Source organism: Artemia franciscana, chromosome 1 (assembly GCF_032884065.1).
Source record: "Artemia franciscana chromosome 1, ASM3288406v1, whole genome shotgun sequence".
NCBI classification, from domain to species: domain Eukaryota; kingdom Metazoa; phylum Arthropoda; class Branchiopoda; order Anostraca; family Artemiidae; genus Artemia; species Artemia franciscana.
This window is the reverse complement of record NC_088863.1, coordinates 22,983,869-23,005,575: the sequence shown is the minus strand read 5'-3', so window position 1 is coordinate 23,005,575 and position 21,707 is coordinate 22,983,869. Positions and strand designations below refer to the sequence as shown.

Genomic DNA, 21,707 nt, shown 5'->3' with positions numbered 1-21,707 from the left:
ATGGTTTTAATTTTCACAGCGTTAAAAATGTAATTAAAATTCTTTTGCGGTACAAATTAAAAAAAAAACTATCCCTTTTTTTTAACCGAGTGAAGATTCAGTCCCCCTACTAGCCGTTGATCCTGGATTCAAGCAAGATGTCAGTCATACTGGGCTGCCTTTAACGCAAACTTAATAAAGTTGAAATATAACTTACACCCACTTCTGAATTCTCTACCGTGGAAACAGGCACATTCAAGGAGGGTACATTCAGGTTCTGTCCCCCCCCCCTCTGCCGAAATTGTATAGTGTCTATTGTTGAAGTCCCAAATGATAACACTTTAAGCAAAAATTTTAAATTTGCTTTTGAGCCAGTCTTATAGTCTTATTTTTACTTTGATTTTGCAGTTGCATATTATATCAGAGACTCGAGTTCACTAATTTATTTTAATTTGTGAACGTATGTATAATAGGTTGGTTATTTAGCGCTTTCGTAGCTGATCCAAATATTTGCTGATCCTGGAAGAAAAAACAATGCTCTGTTGGACTAGGACAATAAGACTATCTTCTAATATTGCAAAAAAAGTATCTTACATTTTATTATATATATATTTATATATATTTATTTTTTTATTGATGCTTATATTTTATTGATGATAAGATATCCAAATGTTTATTTTTTCTTTTCTTAGTAATGCGCTGCAGTCTACATGTGATAATACCTTATATAAATGAGAAAAAAATACATTGATTCTATGTTTTTTTATTTATTTATTATTATATTACTCTTTTTTTAATCACCGTCACAATGTACTTTCAATTTCTTTCTTTAGTACCTAACTGATGTATCCGTTATAGGAAGAGTAAGTACCAAATTCTGTGAGGGAGATATGAAACCACAACGATAGCCCAATCCAATATTTTGTTCAAAGGGTTTACAAAAAAAAAGTAGAAAAAATATGTCTATTATATACATTCTTGTTACGTTTTTACGAGTCGGACAGAATTTTTTTCTTGGGGGGGGGGGGTGATGGTGAAAATTCTACAACATCAAACTACTTGAGAAATTACTTAACTGGCGAAGAATACAACAATGCTTTAAAAAAAAGCTGCCAATGTATTGAATAAAAATAATATTTATCTTCATTAATGTTTTGGAGGATAATATTTAATACAATGTACCTTCTTAATATTCCAAGCCAAGGACTGGAATCTCAAGGTTTTGGAGAAAATGCCAAGGAGTGGTAACCCTGTGAAACATCCAATATTATTGCATTTTTTGGGAAATTTTAATTCTTTAGCCAAAAGTGATAAATTGCTAAGATGAAAAACCAAGTCATAAATTTGTCCTATTCGGAAAGAAAATCTTAAAGAGGGAAAAATAGGGTTTGGAATTTAAGTCTGAAAAATCTGGTGTTCTTCTATTTAATTGGATTTTGGCTCTCCGCACATAAATAGTTAAAACAAAATTTGCATATTAATTTTTTTTTATTAAATGACTTTCTCATAGTTTTAATCGAAAGATTTTGAGGACAAAAGGAGCTGGGGAGGAGGCCTAGTTGCCCTCGAATTTTTTGGTTACTTAAAAAGGCAATTAAAACTTTTAATTTTTACGAACGTTTTAGTTAGTAAAAAATACACGTAAATTACGAACTAACTTACGTAACGAACTTCTATATATATATATATATATATATATATATATATATATATATATATATATATATATATATATATATATATATATATATATATAAAGACATCTTTACTTCAAGAAAGTTCAGCGGATATACAAAAAGTATTGCCAGATGCCGGTTATAAAATACCGCGACCATAAAAGCGATAATGTAACGGAAGCACTGCTTTCCAACTGAAATTTCACTCAATGTGAAATTTTTAAGAATAAATCACCTTAAAAAAATATGGCGGCCTTGAGATCCCCATGTAGATCCACCTAAGAAAATCATACAAATGGCGACACAAATGTGCCCCATATGCCGGAACTGAACTGAAACAGTTACTTCAGAGTTTTATATCAATGAAATTTATCTATCTATTTCAATAAAAATTGTGCTCCAATGTACAATTTTTAAAAATAAATAGCCTTAAAAAATATAGCGGCCATGAGGATCGAATGAACAGTCACCTATAAAAATGACATCGCAAATGTGACCCACCTGCAAACACTAAACTGAAACAGTTGCTTCATATTTTTATTCCAATAAAACAAGAATTTACTAACCAGGGGGATGAGAGATACTTGCTCTGCGATGAAGGCCAATTGCTGCTTGGAACACCAAGGCACTGGTCCATCTTTAGCGGGCTCTGATTTGTCTACATTCTATAAAAAAGGTAAGTCAAAAATAAACTAGGACATGCCTCTGTAGAGCCTTTTCACAATAGCTTAACTTTTGATCATTAGCATGCTTAATTATGTTCCAGTTTGCCTGCACCAAATAAGCGCTATCGCTTAGCAATACATTATAGCATTATTGTAATAATCTTATAGAAAAGAGAGAGATGATCATAACTGAACTTTTGATCATTAGCCTGATTAATTAAGCTTCAATTTGGCTGCATTAAATTAATGTTAAAAGGACTCACTTCATAAGAAAATAATCTTACAGAAGCGAAAAAAATTTGCTTAACGTTTTTGTACTATGATCCGTGTTTACACAAGGAACTTCTACAGTAACAAATAACATATTTTGGAAAACACAAAAACTTCGAAGTATCTTGAGAAGGAAATAATATAAGAAAAACGGATGGTCCTATTCGATAAGGAGTGCTGAGTAAAAAATAAAGAAAAAAATGGAGGCTAAGGAAACATATCTCAGAGAGTTGTCATAGCCAAATTGAACAAAACACTAAATTTAACACTAAATTTAGACACTAAAATTAAACAAAAACACTAAACAAAACAGAAAACACTAAATAAACACCAAAACACTAAAACAATAATTAATGTTGGTCTTGTCTATTGCACAATGCATAATAATGCACAAAGTGAACGACTTTGCTGTGCTCATGTTTTTTATGATATATTAATGAAAACACTAGTAAAACTTGCACCAAAATCAATATCGGGATTTGCCAGACTGAGTCAGACAAAAATAGCAAACTATACTCATAGTTTCGGTTTAGAAGTACATAAATAATACCAATAATATTATAGCAATTGATACGAAAATGGTCCAGGTAAGGCGTGTAAGACATGGGAGGCCTTTGGATCCCTACCAACCAAAATTCTCTTATTTTTGAGCATTTACTTTAAATTCCATTTAATTTTGTAAGCTTGTTGAAATAAAACTTTAAGGTAACAGAAAATTACAAGCTAAAGTTGTCACAATTAGAAGATATTTAAGCTCACCTAGGATAATGATTTTCAGGCATCAATTGGACAATTAAACCACATTTGAAGAGAGTGATCACCAATCAGGGGGACACAGTAAAGGACCCGTCAATACAAAAAAAAAACACGTATACCCCCTCCCTAGATTTTGAAAAATACATTTTTCCCTCCCCCTAAATTTTTGGAAATAATGCTACTGTGATTAAGCAGTTAATGCCTAGGAATCCATAACAACAGGTGAGGTCAAACACCATCTTCTATTTATGTCCAACAATCAGGAGGTGCAAGAAATTACCTTGCCTTGTTAGATATCAATTGGGCGACAGAAAAAAGCCTGTAGGTCGGTGATCTGGAGCAAGAATGTCAGGACATTTTAAAGTTGATCAGGATTGAAAATGTTCAGTGATTATAACGGTCATGCAAGCTTAGTTGAATAGTTACAGCAGCCTGCTCCCAAAAAAAATTACATTTTTAATGTATAAAATTCACCTCGTTATTGGAGTTTTTTATTTTATTTAAATAATGTTATAAAACATATTTAATGATCCACGCCGTTTTCACTATTCTTGAGAATATTTATCCGAAGGCTCCTAGTAAAGTTTTCGGCAACATTTACAGACCAGTAAGCTCTGTACTGTAGCGCGTTATTGTTGTTTTACCTTTGTCTAGGCCTAGTTTTTGGAGCTCGGCTCCCCCTGGGCCTAGTCAAATAAATACATGTATATGTGAATAATAAATGGTTGATTGAACGTGAGAACGAGCCCAAACTTTGTTACACTAGTTGAGAAATCTCTTCATTTAAAAACAATACAACAGTATATAATTTACATTACAGTAATTTATTCAATAGCTAATTTTTTTAAAAATTATAACAATTTCCCCTATGGCCGCAGAGTTGATTGACGCTCGGCAATTGATTGTAGTTGATATCATATCAATCATATCATATTATATATCATATCATATCATATTATATCATATTATATCATATCATATCATATTATCATATCATATTGATGTAGTTGATTTACATATCAACATAGCACGGGTTTGGCTGCATTAGGTGCTCAAATTCCAATGATTTGGAAAAACAATAATTGGAATTCAGTTTTAACTAATTCCTGATACCACACAAGCACAACAAAAATTAGAAAAAAGAAGTAAAAAGGATGCAAAACAAAGCCAGAGGCAAAACTGAAAAAATACAAGTCGAGATCTCTGCTCAACAGTTCTCAGGGCGGAAACAGCAATAAAAATTCAGAAAGAAAGCCGAAGACATTATAAAAAGAAATATCTTAAAAAGAAACACTAAAAATAAGTTAAGATGAGCCACTTCCTCAAGCAATGGTGAAAAGGCAACTTGATAGAAAAAAAAGGAATTGGATGGTAATTTAAATTAGGGGTTTATTTTAGGAATAAACAAACTCCCAATTAAAAGTCTGATTACCACTCGCCAAGTTTTTTTTTTTCTTCAGTTATATTTTCCCCGGACTTGAAAAATCCTTTTTTTTAAGTGTTTTTAAGGTTTGCCTTTTTATATTGTCCTGTGGACTTCTAGGTTTGAATGGGCTGTAGTTCTTTCCTTGGAGGCGGTTGATTGGAGGCTCGACCGAAATGTTTGCATTATTCTCTATTTCTGAATAAAAACGTGATTCTTTCCAGTCTTTCTAGAAGAATTTTCAAAAAAAAGATAAGGACTCATATAAATTAAGTATCTAAAAAATATTACTATGTCCAATCTTCACCAGCATATATATGGGAATATTTAGTTAATTATTAAGACAATTCGCCTGATATACATGAAAAATTTCCAACTTTGATCTGAACACGAAGTAAACTAAAAGGGTTAACCCTGAGAACCAGACATTTTCATCACACAAGACGATACTCTCCTGTCAAAACGAAGTTCAGCTACTTTCAGAACCTATATTTAAGCTCAGTTTTTACTTCCTATAGTGGAAATAGTTGCTATTCTGAATCTCAGTATTAACTAATCTATATACAATAAGGCATCAAAAATCAGCCACAAACCGAGTCAGTCACGTATGATTGAATTTTTTTTTTAGGGGGGGGGGGTGAGGTTCTATTAAAAAAAAAGATTTAGATAAAAAATATGGAAGTTCATTGTGGATACTATCCAAATCGTGTGGTACTCGAAGGCATCTAAACCAAAGCTATACAAATAAAACGTCGAAAATTGTTCGACATTGCACAGACATACAATGATTGCTACTGCAAATGCACATAGCCAAAAATTCCAAGGAGGAGCATTAAGTTTTCAAGTTTGTAAGATCAGATAGATATATTTATTGTTTCACATGGCCAAAAAAGCCCCTAGCTCACGACGTGACTGGCTTCTCTTGTTTACAGATACCTAGTCCTCTTGGATCCCAACAGATATTTACCAAATCTGGAACATCCCACCAGCATTGGAAAGTCTCCCCAAGAATAGGATTGTATGGCTTCTTAGCAACTTCAGATCGACGTCCAGCATGGAAAGCAGATAAATACCACCGGACAACTTGAATCATTCTTTCACGGGGGCTCTTGAAGTCAGCTATCCTAAGATAAAAAAAGGGGGGTAAAAAGCGCATTGCAAATTAAAATCAATTTTAGAAACCAAACTAAAGGAAAATCATTGTTCTCAGCAGAACTGTCCGTATTCTGATAAACTATGAAAAGTTGTAACATAATTTCATGAATCGAAAAATAAAAAATAGGGACTTTCCTTGTTGATCAAGATGGAGGACTGTGATTCTCCTACATGGGGGTTTATGAATCAGCTTCAAGTAGCAAGCCTTCTTCACTTGTCAGTTGTTGTTTTTTTTAAATGCATTTTGAATTTTCTTTTCTAGAGTTTGTTCTTTACCAGGTTGCATCTGATGCTGCAACTACAATTTTCAACACTTAACAAAGGACCCAGGTGGCGAAAGAAGTCACATGAAGTGAAAGGGTCTCAGCAGCAATTTACTACATGTAAGTAACTCATCTCCATGATGAATTCTATATTATTTTTGCTAAATTTCAAGTTTCGAGATTGAACACTTTAGCTATCTAATAATGTCGCAAACAAAGAATAAGACAGGCGTTTACACATAATTTTCTTTAGTTACTGTAATCCTTCCTCACATTAATTTTTTTCTTCATTGCTTTTAATATTCTATTACCAGCAGATGGTAATAATAATTTGACACTATTTCACATCATGAAGTATCTAATGCACTCTAATTTCTTAGGAAATACGTCCTTCGGACACTGAAATATCAAACTAGGTTTTGACAAAAGAATGCCTGACGTCAAAGCTAGTCAAATTAGAATAACTTCAATGATTCATTTGTCATTATTGCCTTTGTTTTGAACATTGATAAGCATTTTTGGGCGAGGAATAAAAATATACTATAACATTTGTTTTCTTAATAGTATTAGGCCATGTCAGTTAAATTTGACACATTTTCTTTACTTATACTTTGACAATAAAAAGGACATGTTCACATTGGTACGCACATGGTGGTATCTGCACTGAATTCAGACGAGTACTTTAAAAAACTGACGTTTAGTTCAGTGATATCCAGCCTTCAGCCCGATATTTGATTCCCACGTGGATGGCTCAAGGAAAGGCCAACATGAAGCAAGGAATTGAATAAAAGCAGATTTTAAAGCTGTTATGTTAGTAAAATACTGAAATATTAATTTACGACTACAAGATACTAAAATGTTACCTCTAAAATGAAATATAAAAAAAGAAGCACAAATGCTTACAGCAGAAACACTACATAAAGCAGCTTTATTAGCAAGTTTTTCACCCTTTAAAAGAGTAAATAGAACAGGCAGCAACTGCAACCTTTTTTTGTCATTGAAGATCTATGACGTTATTTTTTGTTCATTGTTTTTTTTTTGCAGACCAGCTTATAATTTTATTTTATTACTTTTTTATACATTAGACTGGGCACGAGAGGCAACAAAGAAATATCAACAAAACAAAAGAGAATTATAGGTGGATGCTAATTGGTGGAACTGAAACGTTGGCACGTATATTATGACATCACTATACATCCTCTATATTAAATCATCTATATCTCATCCTCTATATTAAACTCTGTGTTACTTAGAATTGGGAAGCTGCATAACTACTTTAGTCTTGAAAAGTTGGTACTACTAATCAATCTGTTTTTAGCTGTTAAATAATATAAAGAAAACAAGGACTAGAAGCGAAACTGTGAATTATACAGTATACACTGGTTGTCATTATGCACTGATGAACTGTAGATACATCAAGCATGTGGACTTTCAAATTTTTTAAAATGGATAAGCAGCAAGCAAATCCTCCTGAAACTGACAGTAGGAGTGTCGATTCTTCTGAATATGACAGTTTGGATTCTCCTCAGACTGACAGTAACAGTCCAGTGATAGTGATTGATGATGACACAATCAGTGCTAGTGACTCTACCGTTAGCGAAAGTTCGTTTTTTTCTACTAATTCAAACACCAGTTCAGATTCAGAGCATGAAGTGGAGGCTAGGGTCCCTTCTACAAGAAAATTTATTGAAAAGAAATTGTCCGAAAAGGAAATTGAAAGTATTGAAACAATCAAAATTACAGAAGAGCAAATTAAGAAAAACCTTGAGTTTTCTGTTTGTTTGGAAGACTATAAGCTAAGAGAAAATGTCAATAAACTTTCATGCTCCCATTTATTTCATAACAAATGTGTTATTCCTTGGCTAAAATTGCATGGTACATGTCCAGTCTGTCGTGAATCACTTACTGAAGGAAAACGTCATCGATTTCGTGTTCATGAAAATTTTTGATTTAATTGTCACTTTATTCGATATCTTCGACGTCACATATCTTTTAGGAGGAGTTATAACTTGGGCAATTGAAAGAAGGTTGGATGGTTGAAAGAAGGTTGGATGACTGAATAAGGGTTGGATGATTGAAAGAAGGTTGGATGATTGTAAGAAGGTTGGATGATTAAAACAAGGTTGGGTGATTGAAACAAGGTGGGGGAATTTTCTTTTTTGTTTAATGATCAATGATTCATGTATTTTTTTTTTATTAAAGAGGTTAGAGGCTATCTATTTTGCTTTACTTAAGATAAAATTAGTTTTTTTACTTTAATTAATATGAAAATATTAACGGAGAAATATTTTCTATTGAACCACAAACCCTTATATGTTTTTTTCGGCACGTGAGTTTTTTTTTCATTCATCTGTTTGTGAATGTTAAAAATAAGAAACAGCATTACAAATTAGGAATTTACCTTGGAAAAATCACGAATTTACCTTAAGAAAATATCTGGATGGGCGAAAAAGTCTGCATACATTTCTAGTAAAGATCGTCTCTCAAGAACAAACGTAGGGAGGGTCACTTTGGTCAAGTCCATACCGTACTTCACTTGGGACACAAGATGAGCAATGACAGATCTACGACTTCCCAGCAAAACATTATCTTCATCATCACCTTCTTCATATATTGCATCTATGTTTATGTCTTTGGTAGTTAAAGGTGAAATGGCAGTACCATTCACAGATTCTGTAGCTAAAACTTCTCTGTGGACTCCGGACTCCGCTTCATTAATCATCGGTGTTGGCCTTGAATCATAAATAATGATATATTTTATATTATATAATTTGAACTCAAGGGCCAGACAAACGTAGCTTTTTTCGGCAGTGATCTACAAAATCAGCGCCGAATTGCAAAGAAAAGGGCAGCGATTTGAGCTTAAATTTTTTTTTCTAGTTTATGGTCCCAACTTAAAAAAACAGCGCCAAATATTATCGCGATAATAAAAAAAAAAATAAAAAAATCATCAATTTTTTCCTCGTCTTCAGCAGGAAAATCAAAAGTACTAAATAATAATAATGAAAACAAAACATTTAACAATAAAACAACTTCATAATTTAATAATCAAAAAATTCATAACTTAAATAAAACGTTTTTAATTCAATAAAAATAAAAATAAACAATAAAAAGAACTTAATAATAATAACAAAAGAACAAAATAATAAGTTGAGATCAATCATGTAACTATTGATAAATTGCAATTGACTACCGGTATCCATGATGTTTAAATTTGAAAATTTCGCACAAAGGGTACTGTTTTTGTACCGCTAACCGATAAGAGATTAACGGGAAAGTAAAGTTTTTGTCCTCTTGGTGACAAATGGAGATACATACTTGGAAGGATTACAACAAGTTTCGGAAAATTCGTAAGGTGTTGAAAGCTGGGTTTGATTGGGAAAGCCTGGGAGAGAGTTTCAGATCTGTCCTTTTGACTTTCTGAGGAATTCAGCCCCTGTTGCCAGTTCCCTTTCAGTTCCGAGATGATAGTCATTTCCCTCAACCCATAATGTTGGCCAGTTGTGACTATCATACCGAGGTATAGCCTTTCCAAGCTACGATTCATGGGAGGTACTCTTCCACTACCAGTCACTACATGTCTCCCCAAACTTTTACTCTTTAGCCCCATACCCCATCTATACCCTGTGCTGGTATCGACATATATTCCCTCCATGACTGTCCTATAGAATGGGACCCAGAAGGAGCTTAGTCATGTTTCCCTCGTATTTGTGCACCATTGCCCTGTACCTCAGTCGTTGCTGCATACCTTTGTAGTTTTACACAAAGGTATAGATTTGTTTCTACTGTTGGAGTTAAGAGGCTAGTTGAGCCAGTCCATATCGATGTCTGGTATCGTCCAGTATACCAGGGCCCAATTTCCGTTTCTATCAACTGTAAATGTAAGAGGTGAAGGAATTTCATATATAAGCATACTACAAACCCCTGATAATTGATGACCCAGAACCCTAGACATGGTTGTCCCTTTTTCATTTTTCAGTGGATTGGTGTGTGTATGAACCCCTCCCTCGGGCAACGCCTGAGCATTACATGACTATATTAGCACGATTATTTTCCACAAATCTCGTTGATTCCCTTCTTTGAAACCTCAACCCTGGTTGCGATGGTTATACAGTCCGTTATCCCAATTGTTTTACATCGGAGACGTGTTGGATGGCAGTAGAAACTCAGCCAAGCTGTTCTGGAACTTCAGTGGACATTGGTCAGAGATTGAAAACTAGAAGATTATTGTACATTTTAAATTTTGTGTTCCCTTTTTATTCTTTGCGATGCTGACGAGTGGGGTGGTGAGGCGGCCAATTGTCTTAGGAGGGAGGTGTTGGGCCCGCAGCCCTAATTGCCAAATAAATGTCCTGGTTCTCCTGTATATATGCATACACATATATACTACTTTTACCAGTGATTTAAATGTGTTAATTTTTCAAGGTCGAGTTTGAACTAGGAAACAAGCTGGCTTATAGTATTAATATTTCTGTATGAGTCATCATACTAGCTGACTTATTTTATCATTGACTTTCTTTCCGGATATTGTCTATCTGAGTTTTACATGGTTATGCTTTGTATTGGTTGGCGTTTCCTCTGGCCTGTAAGAGACTTTATTTTTTTTGTGTGTTTAGGTTTTATAGTTAGTTAAAGAAAAGTCCTAAAATAGTTTATATAAGTCAACATTCAAGTGAGTTAGTTAGGAGATCAAAATTTGTGTTGTTCTGACACTTTGGTCAATACAAGTGAGTTATATTTTCTAAGCCTGCTTTTGGTTATCCCCTAACCCGGTTAGGGAAAAGGGAAGAAAGTTTAGATGAGTTTATAATACATGTTTAGAAGTAGCACCTACATTTACACACCCGTAATATATATTTTCCCCTCCCAGTATAATAACCTCCATTTTATTGAAGAACCTCTGCCTGAGTTAGGTATTTTCTATGGATTTCTTCGGTTTCACTTTTGCTTTACATTTCAATAAGAACAGCTCATGTTTAATTCTAATGTCTGTCATTTTTAATATCTAATATCTCTAATAACATCTTTAATATCTAATGTTTGATTACTGTCTCTATTGTTTAATTCTAATATCTAACCCTCAGGAAATTCTCCATTTTGCATAACTTCTTGTTATTGTAGCACAGTGTTTATCAGACATGCGTCACAAATGCCTTCCGATTTCCACATAGTTCATATCGAACGGTTTCCAAGCTTCATGAGCTGAATTCTAGTCTCGTATTTGTAGTTGAGTAACTTTAAAAATGCTTGAATGCTAACTTAGGCAAAGGGTCACAATATTGCTTTTCATTTTAAAAGCAAAAAATGTTCAAATTAGAATTATTTGCTTAATTGGATAGTTAGATGCAAATGCCACTTAACAGAAGAACGTGCATCAGTCTCTAAAGGAGCCAAATTAAAAACTGTTTATTGTCAATTACATAATTTAAATACTTCTTCTAAGAATAGACATGGTGATCTTTGAAAATTTTAACTTGTCTCATTAAGAAACCAACATTTGTAACCATTCCTAGTAACTAAATTATCTTGAATGAAACGAACTAGCCAGGAATGTCCTTTAGAAAGGAATTCAATTTTAAATAAAACATAAAACATGAGAGATAGACAGAACTATTATCAGTGCTGCTATTAAAAACTCAAAGCTGCAGCAAGTTGCATAAAGCCAATATGGCTGTACACATTTTCGTTTGACCCTGTGTGGATGGCCAAAAGCCAAAACTTGTCAATCTTTCACCATTATCAGTATTTCACTACTTTTTTTTCACTATAGGCCTAAAAAGTGGCATCAGACCAATTTTTGTGCAGATTAGTGTTGGACATATAAACATGCAAACAAGTAACTAAAACTATGGGTATTCATAGTTTTGAATACCCATAGTTTGAATTACTAGGGCTTTTCAGAAGGATGCACGTTAGGAAAACAATTCTTGCTTCATAATTTACAGAAAAATTATAGTTAATATATCTTGAAGGCACCAACTGCCCATCCCTAATTTTCAAATATGTAATCCAAGTTATACATTTTTTATGCATTACTCTTGTTTCAGCTTAATACCCATAAATTGATTGAACACTGACAAAATCAAGAAATATAAAAACAGAAGGGACAAACAAGAGGAATGTTAATGGCTTAAAGCCAAAGGGCAAATTTTAATACATTTATAAATTTTTTATTCAATTTTATTATGATGAATAAATGCCTGTGGATTATATAACTTTCACAAAATAGAAGATGAATCAAATAGTAAGTTTTTAACCAATATTTTAATCCTTTTCTATAGCTATAGATTAGGGGAAAATTTTGGCTCCTCATTTCTCTTTTCCCACAACTGTATTAAGTGGCGTGCCCCAGGGCACTATTCTTGGACCAACACTTTTCAACTTCTATGTTAACAAATTACCCACCCTTCTTTCAAATCTTACTACCCTTTACGCTGATGACTCAAAACTAGTTGGAAAAGCGGGTACTCCCTCTGACCAGCAATCAATTCAAACAGATCTTGATAGTCTAGAAAGATAGGCTAACATGTGGCTTCTGACTTTCAATGTTGACAAATGCCATGTAATTCATTTTGGTAAAAATAACAAGCATCATAAGTATTTCCTTCAAGACAACTTCCTTTCTGCTGTTTCTGATGAAAGAGATCTTGGGGTTATTGTAGATCACCAATTAAAGTTTAGCAGCCATGCTAAGTCTGTTTCATCTTCTGCAAATAAAACCCTTGGTATCATAAAAAGAACCATCTCCAGCCAACACCCTAGAGTTCTTATGAAGTTATATAAGGTGCTTGTGTGTCCACGCCTGGAGGTTGGAATGTCATTGGCAGCCCCTTTCTTCAAAAAAGATAGGAAGTTACTTGAGGATGTCCAGCGTCGTGCCACTAAGATGGTTACCAACATGAATAAATTTCCATATGAAGAAAGACTACATCGTTTGAAGCTGGCAATGCTGACATACCAACGGAAAAGGGGTGACATTATTTTAACCAAAAAAATCCTCTCTAAAAATACCCTTCCCGGTCTCTTTGCACAGCCCTTGCATTCTGGTACTAGAGGACATTATTTGAAGCTCTTCATGCAGCATTCACCAAGTAGACATAGAAGCCACTTCTTCAGCCAAAGAATCATCAATATGTGGAACCAGCTCTCTGAAGAAACAGTTTCTGCTACTTCAATTGACATGTTCAAGTCCCACCTTGATAGGGAATGGCTCTGCCAGGAGTTCCTTTACAATTGGGAAGCTGCAGAGTCCTCCACAAGAGTCTAATCTAACAGCCACAATCTACACCAAACAAATTCTTTTTTTTTCTCATGGAGCATCACAAGGATGGATAATCCTTATATTGCTCCAAGCTGTGATTTAAGGTAATCATATCACATACTCTTTAAGGATCCATAAAGAATCTAAAAGTCAATATCTAAGTAGCCTAAAGTGATGATTAGTCTTAGGCCTACATTCAGAAAGACCATAAAAAGGCAATCAATAGTAGGCCTATGTTCACCTAATTTGTAGCTAAGTTATGGAAAGATATACAAATTTAGCCTTTCCTTTGAAGTGATCAACATCTAAAAAATTACTGAAAGAGATCCTGAAAAACGTTTAATATATATTTTCTACATAGGTTATTATAAAGTAGGCAAACTATAACTTTGTTCCTACTATAATTTTTATGTTTTCCTGCAAAGTTTACTATAGCCTATAGCCTAATTTGGGGCTATGTCAGTTCCAATGAAAGCATGGGAAAAAATTCTTACTATAGGAAGGGCCATATTAGGAAAGATGGTAAAATTCTATTTAATTAACTTCTTGCTATCTCAGAAAGGGTTTAGGTTAGGAAAATGAAACTTTGAGGGATGGGTCTACAGGCTAAAGTATGTCCTGGGAAGGTTTTTTAAAGTACCCACCACTACTTCTTCTCTGTCTTGAGGGCCCTGAAATTTGCCTACATAATAGGTCTATACCTATTGAAATTTTGACAAAACAACATTTTACCTTAATTTTCAGTTACCAGTTGCTTATTATCTGCCTTTAGTTCTGAAAATGTAATTCTTGTTATTTGAGTAGGATTTTGAGCCATATCAATGTTCTTATTTCAAAATTTAGGAAATGTGTTTGCCTATCTTTAAAGCCTTATTAATTGGGATTGAGCAAAGTTATGAAGCTGAAAAAAAAATGTTGTACTTCAATTAAGCATAAGATCTATTTTGAAAGATTTCACATCTATAACACACATATTTTTAAAGGTCATCAAAGGTCAGGGCCCTCTAGAGGGAGGAGTGGAGGTAGTTGCTTCAAAATATGTTCCATGGACATGCTTTAGTCTGTAGATTCATCCCCAAAAGTTTCATTTTCCTAACCTAAACCCTTTCTGAGATAGCAAGAAGTCAATAAAATATAATTTTACCATAAATATTTCTAAACAGAGATTCAATTGTGCTAGGCTAACTCTTTTGTCATTAGCCAATGAGCTAGTATTTACTTCAACAGAATAATCTTCTGGCAGCTCAGTATATAACTATTTACATTGTTACTGTCTGTTCAAAAGGGAGGGCACTGTCCACTATTGTGGTTACAGTTATTTAGCCCTACCCTAACTAACATTCACATAGTCAAGCCTATGTCATAACATACATCTCTGTACGCTTCGTAGCCATCAATTCAAGTTCCTTTTCTGTTTGTGGCCCAATAAACACTTCATTTTCTGATGGATCTACGAAGCCTACGCTGGAAACTTCACGATATTCTCTTTTATTTTACATTTTCAAAGCAATCTCGTATTCAAATTTAAATTATTTGCTTAATTTAACTATTCTAAGCTGTGTTGCCAAATATGGAAACGATACGTTTTAGTTCGAAAGATGAGACCCTTAACAGGTTGAATCACAAATTAGTTTTCATTTGGCTCATTAGGAAAATCCTATTTTTCACTATTCCTGTGTCAATAAATTTTAAAGAGCAATCAAATTAACTAGTGATGAAAAATCTCAATAAATTGACACATTCATTTTTAATGATCAATAAATTAAAACACGCAATTTGAAAGCTAGATGAAACTATTATAAAGGCTATAATGCTTTTCTGCTGCACTAGGTCAAAAGAAATCAATACGGCTGCACATGCTCTCCCTCAATCCTAATCCCTTCTAAGCTTTATTTCGTACGTGCTTCGATTGAGTTTTAAACAGTGTTGGGTCAAGCACCCCAAAAAAGTATTTGAGCTTAAGTACCAAGTATACAACTAAAAATGTAATAGTATCGGTAATAAGTACTCGAAGTAAATTGTACTTAAGTACATGGCTTAAAGGTTTTTTGCATGGTAAAGATTATGGTTAGGTAGTTAGGAGAGAAACTAACCCCATTAAGAGTTATTAACATTGATTTGAAAAGAGGAATAAGGAAAATGGAGCTCGGTTCTAGTATCTTGCATGCATCATCAATCAGAATGCTTGATTGATAGTGTCAAGAAAGATATGGAAGTCAAAATTAACAAAATATTAGCTTTACATGTCAGTTTAATTATGGTCAAAAAGCGGAAACTGATTTAGTAACAGGACAATGCTTTTCCTGTTTGCATAACAGGATAGCCCCCCCCCTAGTGATTTATCACTATTTCTAGTGATTTTTTATGTTGCCTAGTGATTTTTTTCTGACTAGTGATTCTTGTTCTAAAGATAATGATTTTCCCCTAAATCTAGTGATTTTTCACATTATGGCACATACATTTATATATAATTTTCAAACTGAAAAAAAGAAATCATTGAAAAAGAATATAGGACTTAATGATTTTTATGATGGATTAATAATATAACTACGTGGATGAAACTGATCGCATTTCGATGATTTAAATCAGTTGGGAGTAAGGGGTAGGGGGTATCTATTCTGGGAATCCTTTAATATTCTTAATCTTTACTTTTAAAAGCTAATAGAAACTCCAATAATGTTTCAAATTCTCTTAAATTTAAATTATTTTCAAATTCTATTCTTTGAGTTTTTGGATTTATGTGCCAATATATCCTACAGTTTGTGTTAACGAACTACAAAACGGAGCAACAATAGTAACTGAAACTAAAAATGAATTTCTGATATCAGTTGATATATCATTGGCTTATTATGTTGATTCCAGATATATAAGATTCATTAAGCTTAGTATTACCCATAAGAGGCTAAGAAACTGCGAAACTTTTTCTGATTTTTGAAAGAAGGAGGAAACATCCACTAAAAGTTAAAAGATTTTAATTAAAACCAAACCATCAGATTGGCCTATCAGATAAGCCAACTATGGAGGTTTCAAGTCCCTATGTGCAAAAGTGTTGAATTTTGTATTATTTGCTAAATGAAAAACCACGTATGAGCGTTAATTTTGTTGTTTCTTTGCCAAGGGACGATCATATCGAACCAAAGGTCCTAGACCATTGAAAGAGGCCTCATTTGAACGGAAATTTAAAATTTCTGGTGTCTCTTTTATTTATTCAAAATTCGAATAAAAAACCAATAAAAAAACACACATAACACCAATAATAATGAAGATCCTAGAAGCGAACTCGTTAAGGACCATAACAAAAAAAAATTGAAAATGAAGAGGAGTGAAAAAAAAAGAAAAGAGAAAACATGGGTAATTAAAACAAATTGAATAAACATTTAGAGAATTATATATAAACATTTTGGTACATTGTTATATAGTGTGCGAAAACTTTTGGATAGCTTGACACTGGAGGGTATTAAATGCCATTGAAGTATAGATTTATAAATGGGGAATCGTTGGGCGGAACTAGAGACACGCTTGGGGACAATGAAGGAACGGTTGGATGAATGGAAACAATGGCCTTCAGTATTATTACTATTAAAATAAGATAATAAGTGGAGAGGAAGATTTTTATGGTAAGCGTAGTTGTGCAAGGGATAGATTAAATTTTTGATGATATGTTCAAAAGGGATAATACCAAAATCGGGGTACACGTCCTGGGTGGAATATAGTCGGGGTAACCAAAAAACTTCTTTGACGGCACGGTTTTGGGCAGATTTTCATTTATTGATAACTGAAGGATAAGTATTGCCCCAAACAGATCCGCAGTACGAGATATATGGGTAAATCAAAAAGTAATAAAGGGCGACAAGGATATCGGGAGGAAGAAAATAATTCACACGATTAATCATACTTACCTGTCGCAAGATTATGGCTCTGATATAGGACACATGTGTTGTAAATGATAGGGAGGAGTCTATGTGGACACCAAGAAACTTGGCAACTTCGACCTGCGGGAGGAGATCGGTAGAATATTTTAGGCCAAGTGCTTGTTGAGCTTCATTTTGTTTGTAAGGGGTTTGAAATAATACAACATGACTTTTCTTGCTGTTAATGGTCACGCAGTTAACGAGACACCACTCCTGTACTCTATTTAGAAGGGTTTGAGTAGAGGTGACGACCGATGGTAAAATAGGACTCTTTACTCTCTACTCAAAATCACCAGGTACTCTCTTTTTTTTGAAATCATATTCATAGTTTAACCTAGAATCAATGAAAGCAATATTGAGTGACATCATCGAACCTGTTTGAAAACACACTATAATTGTGAGATGATTTGTTTGTAATTTGTATTCATGCCTGTGTAATGTTAGACAAGGAAAATCCATAGGTACAATTTAAAGCCTTAGGTATCCAATTTCGCCGTTTACACAATTCAGAAATCGAACATTACGATTAAGTTTTGTTTAACTTATTATAAATTTAAGTTGGAAAAGAAGTATTTTTGCTGTGCCTTTATCTGTATTCCAATTATTCATATTGTAATCTACTTTATTTATTGGTATTTTAATTCTTTTATTATTAATGTTCGGTATTTTATTCTTTACAACAACATATGAAGAAAGAGGATGTGGGTTGTTTGTTTGAAGTCTTATAAGTGCATCAGCAATTCTGTCGCTGACAGACGCAAGGATCAGTTTTCAAGTTTGTATACAAAGAGGCTTTGGTTAACTATAATTTGAATGTAACTTTTATATTTTATTTAGTGGATTACAACTCAAGTTTGATATTATATACCCATCTTTACCAAACAAATCAAGTACTCAGAGTATGTATGTTATATTAAATATCCTTCCAGCTAACCAGTTTTTAATGTATTAGTCAATTCTGTTTGTTATTCAGTATCGGAAGAAGGCATTGCTTGTGTATTTCTATGAGCCTGTGTAATCACAGTATGGAATAAGTTTGGTTAAAATTGTAGTCTATCTCTTCCCCTATCAACACTAAAAAATAAAATTAAGGAATGCCTAATAGAGGTGAAATTTGTTAATAAGTATGTGAATGTGTACACATATGCATCTATATATTGTCATATGTATCAGTAAGTGCTTGTACATACATCTGTAGGTCTCTTTTGCACGGCATGTTTTGTGAGCATGTCGGCATGCTTTTCCTCTGTTGATGAGTTGAATAAAGTTAATAAAATTTGGGATTTGTTTTTTGGTGGGTTGAGGGATCTGGAAATGAGAATTAACTATTATTTTGAGTTGTATTTTTAAGGGTAACTTGAAGTAGAAAATTAAAGATTTTGGCTCATATGTATATATATATATATATATATATATATATATATATATATATATATATATATATATATATATATATATATATATATATATATATATATATATATATATACATATATATATATATATATATATATATATATATATATATATATATATATATATATATATATATGTTTGTTTATTTTTTTCCCAGGGGTGATCGTATTGACTCAGTGGTCCTACAATGTCGCGAGAGGGCTCATTATAACGGAAATTAAAAGTTCTAGTGCTCCTTTCAAGTGACAAAAAAAAATTGGAGGGCAGCTAGGCCCCATCTCACGCTCATTTTTCCCCCAAGGTCACCGGATCAAAATTCTGAGATAGCCATTTTATGCACCATAGTTAAAAAACCTATTAACTATGTCTTTGGGGCCGACATACTCCCCCAAAGTCCTCGTGGGAGGGGCTGCAAGTTACAAACTTCGACTAGTGTTTACATATAGTAATGGTTATTAGGAAGTGCACAGACGTTTTCAAAGGGATTTTTTTGTTTTGGGAGAGGGGGCGGGAGAATTTGAAAGGGGATTACGTGGGAGGATCTTTCCATGGAGGAATTTGTCATGGGGAAAGAGAATTTCAATGAAACGGGCGTAGGATTTCTAGCATTATTAAAAAAAATAAAAAATAAATATGAAAAGTTTTCATATTTTTATATAAATATGAAATATACACACACACACATATATATATATATATATATATATATATATATATATATATATATATATATATATATATATATATATATATATATATATATATATATATATATATATGTGTGTGTATATTTCATATTTATATAAAAATATGAAAACTTTTCATATTTATTTTTTATTTTTTTTAATAATGCTAGAAATCCTACGCCCGTTTCATTGAAATTCTCTTTCCCCATGACAAATTCCTCCATGGAAAGATCCTCCCACGTAATCCCCCTTCAAATTCTGCCCCCTCTCCCAAACCAAAAAAATCCCTTTGAAAACGTCTGTGCACTTCCTAATAACCATTACTATATGTAAACACTAGTCGAAGTTTGTAACTTCAGCCCCTCCCACGAGGACTTTGGGGGAGTATGTCGGCCCCAAAGACATAGTTAATAGGTTTTTTAACTATGGTGCATAAAATGGCTATCTCAGAATTTTGATCCGGTGACCTTGGGGGAAAAATGAGCGTGAGATGGGGCCTAGGTGCCCTCCAATTTTTTTTTGTCACTTGAAAGGAGCACTAGAACTTTTAATTTCCGTTATAATGAGCCCTCTCGCGACATTGTAGGACCACTGAGTCAATACGATCACCCCTGGGAAAAAAATAAACAAAAAAAATAAACAAACACAGATCCGTGATGTCTTCTGGCAAAAAATGCAAAATTCCACATTTTTGTAGATAGGAGCTTGAAACTTCTACAAGTAGGGTTTTCTGATACGCTGAAACTGATGGTCTGATTTTCTAAAATAAGGCAAACTTTCTAAGGCTCGTAACTTTTGACGGATCAGACTAAACTTAATAAAACTTATATATTTAAAATCAGCATTAAAATACGATCCTTTTGATGTAACTATTGGTATCAACATTCTATTTTTTAGAGTTTCGGTTACTACTGAGCCGGGTAGCTCCTTACTACAGTTCGTTACCACGAACTGTTTTATATTAACGATCTGTTATTGTTACCTGGCATTAAACAATAAACTGTATCAAAAATATAGCTCGATCCTACCTTCTAGGGCTATTATAAAGAGTGATTGAGAAGGATGGATTTCGTTTTACAGATATGGGATGATTGGTTTGCTGAAAATTGCGCTTTTTGGCTGTCTAATTAGGACTAGTGGAAAAACAGGACGTTCTCGAATGGGGTAGCAAGAAGTCACAAGGAAAGTTTTAATGAAATTTTCTAGGAAAGTTAGAAAGTCACAAGGAACTTCGGATGGGAAAGGCAACTTTTAGGTCAAATGTTCAAATTTTCCAAATTGTTCTGCAAGTGAAAATAGGGAAGATAGTGTATTTTGAAGAAAAAACCGAAACTCTTAAATATCTTCCCTGCCAGTATATATATTTGTAGTATATGTATGTAATTTGTAGTAATTATATTGATTTTAAAAATAGATTTAAAATCTTAAGCCAAAAATTGATATCAAGAGGTTTTTCTGCAAATAAATTAACTTGGCAATTTTAAAAAATTTAGTTTTCATTATAACGAACTTTTAAATAAATATTAAAAGAATTATCGGGAAATACTTAAAGAAATTTTCAACTAATTTCGGAGGTTCGAGAAATGATGACGCAGCGCCATTTATTTTGAAATGAGTTTCTAATAGAGTGGATTTTTTAAAAAAATAGCCACATGGTAAAGATGAATTCTATAATTGTTTAGTTCATTCAGGTTTTTTGCAATGTGTTAATATTTGTGATTTGGTAAAATTTATCATATTTAGTTTACCTATTGTTGCTAAAAAGAGGGATATATTAACAGGATAAGCTTGTTTTGGTGTTACTTGGTTGTTTTACATTTCCTTTTTTTTTCATAGGCATGTATTTTGGGGGTGATACCTGACACGGGGATGCCATGGATATTCTGTGGTAGCCACAACACTTGGCTGGGTAGAGAATTTGATGTGGCGAAACCCTGTGGGCGGGTGTGTTCTCCTGATGAGCCCTTGTGTTGGGTTGTTGCCTCTGAATTATTTGTCTTTATTGTTTCTATTGTTTGGTGAATGACGACTTATGCTTGTTAACGACGTGACTGCCTGTCCATGGATTGTTCTTTGTGGTTGATTGTGTATGGATATGCTGTTTGGCCTGTGTGGATGGGTGGGGTTGGGGCCTCATTCAAGTGCTGGTCTGTATTGGTCACTGGTTTGGGAAAGCAGTTTTTATTTTCTCCTTCTGTCTCTTTCATGTGTTTTTTTTTTTTTTTGTGTGTGTTTGTGCTGTTGCA

At 33.4% G+C, this 21,707-nt stretch overlaps 1 protein-coding gene across 1 annotated transcript; it reads right to left on the bottom strand.

Annotated features, from left to right (window-relative positions):
• Positions 1 to 1,835: 1,835 nt before the first annotated feature.
• On the bottom strand, positions 1,836 to 14,989 carry LOC136027059 (oxysterol-binding protein-related protein 9-like). The gene is made up of 4 exons (XM_065703991.1): positions 14,820 to 14,989; positions 8,611 to 8,919; positions 5,737 to 5,893; positions 1,836 to 2,320 (listed from the first exon to the last, which is right to left on the bottom strand). Exons 1-4 carry the CDS (start codon positions 14,840 to 14,842, stop codon positions 2,126 to 2,128), a joined length of 684 nt encoding a protein of 227 aa, XP_065560063.1. The 5' UTR covers positions 14,843 to 14,989; the 3' UTR covers positions 1,836 to 2,125.
• Between the last annotated feature and the right edge of the window lie 6,718 nt (positions 14,990 to 21,707).

What these genes read in the sequence shown, in the direction of transcription:
- LOC136027059 (XM_065703991.1), bottom strand. Translation starts at nt 14,842, where the DNA reads ATGGCTACGAAGCGTACAGAGAT. An exon ending in GCTACGAAGCGTACAGAGAT is followed by an intron (nt 8,920 to 14,819) that starts GTATGTTATGAC and finishes TTATGATTCAAG; the next exon opens with GCCAACACCGATGATTAATG. An exon ending in GGTGGGATGTTCCAGATTTG is followed by an intron (nt 2,321 to 5,736) that starts GTAAATATCTGT and finishes CCTTTTTTATAG; the next exon opens with AATGTAGACAAATCAGAGCC.